Source organism: Quercus suber, unplaced genomic scaffold (assembly GCF_002906115.3).
Source record: "Quercus suber isolate HL8 unplaced genomic scaffold, Cork oak 2.0 scaffold_250, whole genome shotgun sequence".
NCBI classification, from domain to species: domain Eukaryota; kingdom Viridiplantae; phylum Streptophyta; class Magnoliopsida; order Fagales; family Fagaceae; genus Quercus; species Quercus suber.
Window position 1 is genome coordinate 630,020 of NW_027069706.1, and position 8,045 is coordinate 638,064.

The following is an 8,045-nucleotide window of genomic DNA, read 5'->3' on the forward strand; positions in this document are numbered from 1 at the left end:
TATATATTTTTTATTTATTTTCTTGGCTTGAAGAAAAAGAGACTTTGGCTGCTGACTTCTTCAAACTTCATTAATGCCCATCCTTATTAAATTCTCTCAATTTCCAAGTTTGTTCTTTTTCTGTAAGGTCCTTTATCATTTGAGAAGACGCCTTTATTTATTTTGATGGAAAGCCGCCTTTATTTTAAAATTTAAATGAAGGACTTGTTGATGAATGATGATTCTAGCTTCTTCTTTTCTCTTCTTTTTTCTTTTTAATTGATTCCATGGTAGTCTGTCTATTTCAAAATTGACTTTAAAGACTATCTATCAAGTATTAACCCTTCTCTCATCCAAACATCTTTTTTTTTTTTTTTAATGAAATCCAAACATCCCTTTAATCATTATAAATATCCAACTTTAGATCAAAATAAAAATGAAAAGGCATAATTCTTCCCCCCTCTTGATCTAAATCCCGTAGGAGAATTAGATCTAAAAAGGATCATATTCCTAAAAGGTTCATGATTATCTTTTATGTGCCCATTTAAGATTTGAAATTGATTAAACTGCTGGTTTAGTGTTTGTTAATTTTTAGGAAAATTGTATCAAAGTGTGCTAATTGTGATATATTTTAATACATAGTGTGCTAATTTTTAGGAAAAAATGCTTATCTGATAGTTTTTTTTTTTTTTTTGAATTTTGTTAAATTATAATTTTAACCCTATTTTTTACTTTTTAAGAATGGATTAGCTAATTAAATTCTATACAAAGAAAAATCAATTCTATACAATCTAATGGTATTGGAGAAACCAAAACTAGTAGGAGTATACTATCAGTTCCCTTTGATAGCAATTTTGTAATGATTTTATTTATTTTTAATAATTAGATAGTTACGAAAGATTATAAATAATTTAAACCCTAAACGTTTTTATTAGAAACATAAAAATGTATTAGTTAAGTTACAAGTTGTTGACATTTTGAAATTAGTTCTAAATTTTGAAATTTGTGCAATTCCTTGATACCATTATTTCAATTTATGCTTTATATAATAAGTACTAAAAAAAAACATGACAATTAATAGAATATTAATGTAATTTTTTAATTTGAATTTATTTATTATTTGTGAGATTACACAAGAATGAATTTTTAAGAAATTATAATTTAGGGTTTGAAATTGAGTAAATTATGGGTATTTTTGATATTTTATGAAGGTATAACTAATTTTCTGAGTCCTCTTAATATATATAGAATAGATAGAATAGATAAAAGAAGAGAGTGACAAGAGAATTTATAAACAAAAATAAGGTAACTTTTTTTTTTTGGCGAGCAAAATAAGGTAACTTATCTGTTTGTGGAAATTGTTACCAACTATGGGTACTTTTATATAAAAAATCTTGTAATTTAATTGTTAATCTATTTATATTTCCAAAGATGAAGTCAAAGATGCAAGTTCCTTCCCAACTCTGAAAGTCTTAAAACTCTACTACTTTTATAGAGAATCTATTTTTTTCACTTTTAAATCTTTCACCACCAAAAAATAAAAAGCATTGGTCACAGAGATTGAAGTAGACACAAACACAAACACAAGCAAAACAAAAAAACAGAGCACCCATACCAAAACACACGGAGACGGGCAACCCTCCAAAGTGCATTTAACTCATTGATGTCGTCAAAAAGCAAAAAACTCCTATACCAAAATTCCAAAACCCTCCAAAGTTGAATGGAGAAGTATTGGTAGCAACGCCAACCACAGGCAAAGAAAAAAAATAATCTCACAAACCCATCTCTCTCAATGACCCAAAAATCCTCGTCTCATTCTCAGGCACGTCATTTCTTCGCAATTACCTTGTTTTTTTTTTTTTTTTTGATGGAACACAATTACCTTGTTTGTTTGTTTGTTTGGTTATTTCTCTCTCTGTTGTTATTTTATATACATAGACCATAGTTATAATGTGTATATGAGAATCCACCTATAACATCCCTGCTTCTGCCTCTGCCTCTGCCTCTGCCTCTGCATATTCTTTCTGGGAAATTCCCATAAAATTTATTTTATTTTATTTTATTTTTGCTAAAAATTTTAAAATAAAAAAAAATGGCATTTGAATCGCAGTCTCTGAAGAAGAAGAGCTATGCTGATGCTGGGATATCTGGAGACGTGTACAGTATGGTAATGATGCTTCCCAAAGAGCTTGAAATGGAGAAAGGCACCAATTTCGACCTCAAATTTCACGTTCCTGACCTTGGTCGTGCCTGCAAGGTCTGTCTCATTCTCACTTCTCTATTTTTCTTATCTGGGATTTTTTTTTTCTTTACTTTTCAGTGTTATTGGCCCATTTACTGTGTCTTCAAGATATTCTGGATCGTTTCAAACGGTCAAGAAAACAAAAACCATTACTTCAAATAGAGCAAAATGTGAAAAAGATTGCTACTTTTTTTTTTTCCTTTCCTTTTGGGGGTTAACTTTATTTCCTTTTGTTAGGGTTGCTGAGAAAATGTACACAAGTCCTGGAAAGAAAGTTTAGATCTTTTTGTTTTTTACCTTGCTTCCTTTTGGATTTTATAGAAAAGAATGTGAGAAATGGTTGTATTAGGTTCACTGCAGTATATCTTTTGCTAGAATCGAACTTTCTGCACAGATATAAAAAATAGAATTTCTCCTCTTTTTGGTTTTGAGGTCTTCAGATTGTTTATTCCTTTTTATCTGCTGCTGTAAATTGCAATTGACCATGTTCATGATCTTTTGCTTATGTGATATCTAGACTGTACCAATTTTTTTTTGTGGTGACCACCCAAACATGAATTATATTTATAAAAAAAGAAAAAGAAAAACGATGCTTACAGTTCTAATTAAAAGTGTCATTATCCAGCATCACTTATAGTACCCTTATAGTAGTTATGGAGGACCTACTGCATTAAGTATAATTAGAATAACCCAAATTTGATGATGTGACAAAAAATCATACAGCACTAGAGAATAAGTCTGGGATTTTAGCATATAGGCTTGAGGGGTTCTTGTACTTCATCTTCCATTTCTTCATGGACTTCCTACTATTAGAGTATCCAACCTAAAAACTTAAGCTTTTCAGTTTAGAGGCCCAACAAGTGTAAATACTGGGAACTAAGTAGACATCTCACTGATGTGAAATTTCCCAACAATATATCAGGCTCAACAGAAACCAAAACAAAGACAGACAGCTTGATGACTAAAAAAGAGAAACAGGCTTGGAATGTGGACTCCCAAGACTATCAAACCGCAATCTGATACCCTGTTAATATGTCAAACCAAAAAATCTAAGCTAGTATGTGCAGTGGCTAACTAGTACACATACCCATTTCCAAGCACAAACTTACTGATGTGGATTTGCTTAACACCCATGGTGATAGGTGACTACATGGTGAAATAGTCCTAAATACGCCTATCTTTTCCTCTACTGATTATATCCTTGGGTTTTCCTTTAACTTCTTATATATAAGTTTGACAACTGTATTGTTTAATCATATATCTCTGGGTATGGTTTTCTTGTCCCATGGACATTGGAGCTTGTGTTACATGGTTTTTGGTCAACTTTTTCATAGTATTACACTTCTTTTTTTGACCAACTCTCATTAAGGTTGGTTTTGGCATTTCATTTAGGGGCTGAAAGAAAAAGAAATTATTATTTTTTAATGTTTTTTAATTGGTTCTATCATATTGACATGCTTTGATGTAATTCAGGTTTTCTTCAGGACTAGAGAAGTTGGTGAGTTTCTTAGTGGGGCTTTAGCAGGGGCTATGACCAAGGCTGTGCTTGCTCCTCTTGAGACCATTCGGTTGGCTTTGCTTTCTACTTACATGCATTTCTTATTTCATGAAGTAAATGTATTTGTCATCACATTTAATATTTCTTGTTTACTTGCTCAAATATCTACAAGCATTGCCCTTTACCTACCAGTTTAAATCAGCAATAGAAAATGTGCTTAATTGGAAAAGGACACAACTTCCCAGGCGTACTCAATAGCTAGGCTTATAAATAAGAATATTGGCTGTACATATCTTTACTTCTTGTTGTGTAATCTCTCTATTGCTTCTTGAAAATCTTGTAAAAAAATGCATCCTATGTTGAACAGTTGAAGGCGACTTGGATTCATAGGATAAACAGAGTGCCCCTCTCCCAACACACCATCCCTCATGAAGCTGATTTGATCTGAGGTGGAGGCCAAAAGACTTAAAAACAAAGTAGAAATTACACTTTACCACTCTAAACTAGACTCTCCGATTACACTTTGCATCATAAACTTTGGATTTCCGTCCAAGTTAACAAACTTGAAACTGGGGAACAATATGTAACAAGGGTCATAGTTTAAGGTGCAGAATGTACATTCTAAAAGTTGAGGGTGCAAAGTGTAATTTAGGGTATAGTTTATAGTGGCGGAATGTAATTTCCTCCTATAATTTTTATATGATGTTTGTAGGGGGTTCAAGTGATGGCCTAGTGGTGATGATACCCTCTGTGGTGCTTGATGTTGGTGGTTTGAGAGTTGAACTCCACCCCCCCCCCCCCCTCTTTAACTATCTATCTATAAAAAAAGAAAAAGAAAAGAAGATGATTGTAGACCATATATACATATATGCAGTGTCATTATATACTAGGATATGTTCTGGTAAACTTTATGATTAAGGAATTAGCTGTGTTTAGAATGGTCTATTATTTTAACATTTTACATTCTTGTTTCTCTTTGGCATTGGGCATCAGGTCTTTCTAAATACACGTCTCATCAGTTCTTTATTTGTTACCTCAGTCATGTTCCCTTTTGGCCTTACCCTTACAGCACCTTAATTTTCTATCCACTTTTGATGTCAAGTAATAAATTCTTCCATGGAAGTGTGCATATATCTTATATCTTAAATCTTTTATGGCTGATTACTTTTAAATTCTATGACCGATCTGAAGTGTTTATGTGGATGTATAATTTCTTGAGAGCTGTATGGGGTATGCTACACGCCCACATCCACATCCACATTCACATGTCTGTATGTTAAATATGTACTATGGTGTATACAATACTAAACCAGTACACACAGTTGCAATAGTCACTGACTGTCGTCATCAATGACCAATTTACGTGCTGCATAAATTGGTGACTATTGCAACCCATGATACCCATCCATGTCAAGCTTGGTGGTTAGAGGATGTTTTAAAGCTTCCTTCTCCACACTAAACTTCTTTAGATACATGAACCTTAATTAAATTATACATTTTGAAATGTTTGTAATTGTTACCAATTTTATAATTACCATATATTAAAGTGTTAAAATATTCTGATTTGCAATGTGTAATATTCAGGACGAGAATGGTGGTTGGTGTTGGATCCAAAAACATTGCGGGTAGTTTCTTGGAGGTGATTGAGAAGCAGGGCTGGCAAGGATTATGGGCTGGCAATGCAATCAATATGGTCCGTATAATCCCTACCCAGGCAATTGAGCTTGGAACATTTGAGTGTGTAAAACGATCAATGACATCAGCACAGGAGAAATGGAATCAGGAAGAATGCCCAAGATTGCAAATTGGTCGTTTCAATTTGAAGTTTTCTCTCTCCTGGATTTCTCCAATAGCTGTGGCTGGTGCAGCTGCTGGAATTGTTAGCACACTTGCTTGCCATCCCCTTGAAGTTTTGAAGGTATTTGCACTATGGGATCCAGTCATGAAAATAGATAATTGAGTCTAGTCAGACACATCTTTTATGTTGTTCGCTTTTGATAAGTTCTTTTATGTTGTTTTTAGACATTAAAAATTTCATCTTCCATCTGTTATTTCTCATAACATAGATCTTTGCTGGTCTATTTACTTTGTACTTAATGATGATGTCATATAACCGTTAGGTTCTTTTATTTATATTTTACAACTACATCTTTTTTGGTTGTATTTATAGTTATCTTTTTACAGGATCGCTTGACTGTCAGTCCTGAGGCATACCCTAGTTTAAGCGTTGCAATTAGCAAAATTTATAAGGATGGTGGGATTGGCGCCTTTTATGCTGGTATCTCACCTACATTGATTGGAATGCTGCCATACAGTACTTGCTACTATTTCATGTATGAGACATTGAAGACATCTTACTGCCAATCAAAAAATAAAAAGTCTTTGAACCGTCCCGAGATGCTCCTGCTTGGAGCTTTTGCAGGTGAGACATATGGCTTCAATTATGTCTTTTATTTTATTATTATTTTGAAAAAAGAACATGACTTCAATAGTATCATATGGTATTTATGAAAAATATCTCTTGGTTTTCTTCCAATATATATATAAAAGCTTAAAACAAGCTCATTCAATTATTTTGGATAAAGGTAATGAGAATCTGACATCCTCACTCCTCAGTCCCTAATTCTCTCTTTTCCCATCCAGTTGGTAATGAACAGTTTCTTTGAAAATGTTATGGATCCTAATTTTGGATCAGAACTGATCTTTCCCCATGTCAGCTTTATATAACATTTCAATTGGGATTTGGGTCTAATTAACTTGTGTTCATTGGAATGCTTGCACATGCATCTTGGAGATGATATCTCAAAAAGGTCTCTTGAAACCATCATTCTCCCTATTTATTTTACAATGCATTCTCTCTCTCTCTAAGAAAAAAGCCCTAACAATATGTAAATAGCATGTGATTGATGTAGTACCTCCCATTTTGAGAGTGGGAAGATCTGTTCTTGACGACAAGTATAAGAGACTGTTGGGCCAAATGCACCATTCAAGAGCATATTATACTTTGTCACTGTATTACTTTTATGTGTTATTCTTGAAACTTTACGATCTACTCTAACTATGTCGCTTGTCAAAGGAACCAAAATGATAAAGATGGGCTTGTGTTTGGACCATTGATTATAATTATATCATCACTCTTAAATAATTGGACTTTCACACACTTTTCCAGGTTTTACTGCTAGTACAATTAGCTTTCCATTGGAGGTGGCCAGGAAACGATTAATGGTGGGAGCTCTACAGGGTAAGTGTCCACCCCACATGGCGGCAGCTCTTTCAGAAGTCATCCGTGAACGAGGTCTGTTGGGACTCTACAGGGGGTGGGGTGCTAGTTGTTTAAAGGTCATGCCATCATCCGGCATCACCTGGATGTTTTATGAAGCTTGGAAAGACATATTGCTTGTTGGAAGAGATCATCTATGACATACATTTAGCATTACCCCACATGCGTTCATGGTTATGTTGGGATCATTTATTTAAGAATTACAAGGTGGAAGGAGTAGACTAGCATGCTAAAGTCGCTTCGTGGTTTTGACAGTCCTGAGATATAACTTTTGCCTTCCTAAGGCTGGGGAAGTTCATGGTTTTCGTGAAGGGCTTCCCCATGTTGTCTACACTATTGTTACTTCTGACAGGAAAAAAAAAAAAAGAGAGAAGAAAAGAAGGCGAGCTTCAATTTTGGTGCCCGTGAGATCAAAAGTACTAATAGGTTTTTTTTGTATGAGTATAAAAGGATGTTTTACCATATTTGTTGGATTTTTGTCTTCCTAGTTTGCATTTTCTTGATGCTTGGCGATGTGGCTTAGACCACCCAACTTCCACTAGACTTCATATGCCAAAGACAAAAGGGTTAAGGCATCAGCGCATGGTATAGAACTCGATCATTGACTCATTGCAAGCGATTACTATAAAAGAGTTGAGGGAGGACTCCGAAGAATATTAATAATAATTAGTTAGAATAAAAAGAAAACTGATCATTAGGATATATATATGATTATGATTATGCACATCCACTTGTTAACAACAAAAACAAGACAACACCTCTGTCCTCGCCCTTTCTTTTCTTTCCCCATTTCTTTTAAATAATTTTGTTTATAAACCTTAAGGAATAATAATAATGTGGATCCAAGTATAAAATGTGATCGAAGAGGTGTGCGTGAGTTAAGTTGCAGTTATATTTGAATTCAACTTAACCTCCTTTGGGTTAAGAAATCTCTAACCAAAATTAAACCCAAAGACAACTCTATCAATCATTATCAACCCAACTTGCAAGGACTTACTACTTGGTATTTGTTTGGATTTACAGCTGCGTTTGCACGTTTTGCGTTT

At 33.9% G+C, this 8,045-nt stretch overlaps 1 protein-coding gene across 2 annotated transcripts; it reads left to right on the top strand.

Moving 5' to 3' along the window:
- The first annotated feature begins 1,474 nt into the window (after nucleotides 1–1,474).
- On the top strand, nucleotides 1,475–7,540 carry LOC112034345 (probable mitochondrial adenine nucleotide transporter BTL1). 2 transcript variants are annotated; one of them, XM_024067162.2, is made up of 6 exons: nucleotides 1,475–1,801; nucleotides 2,090–2,236; nucleotides 3,695–3,789; nucleotides 5,304–5,637; nucleotides 5,904–6,141; nucleotides 6,889–7,540. In XM_024067162.2, the coding sequence occupies exons 1-6, from the start codon at nucleotides 1,772–1,774 to the stop codon at nucleotides 7,137–7,139; spliced, it is 1,095 nt and encodes a 364-aa protein (XP_023922930.1). In that variant the 5' UTR covers nucleotides 1,475–1,771; the 3' UTR covers nucleotides 7,140–7,540. The 2 variants fall into 2 exon arrangements, with proteins under 2 accessions (XP_023922930.1, XP_065636985.1); XM_065780913.1 differs by lacking the exon at nucleotides 1,475–1,801 and having other exon boundaries at nucleotides 1,900–2,236.
- The last annotated feature ends 505 nt before the right edge of the window (nucleotides 7,541–8,045 follow it).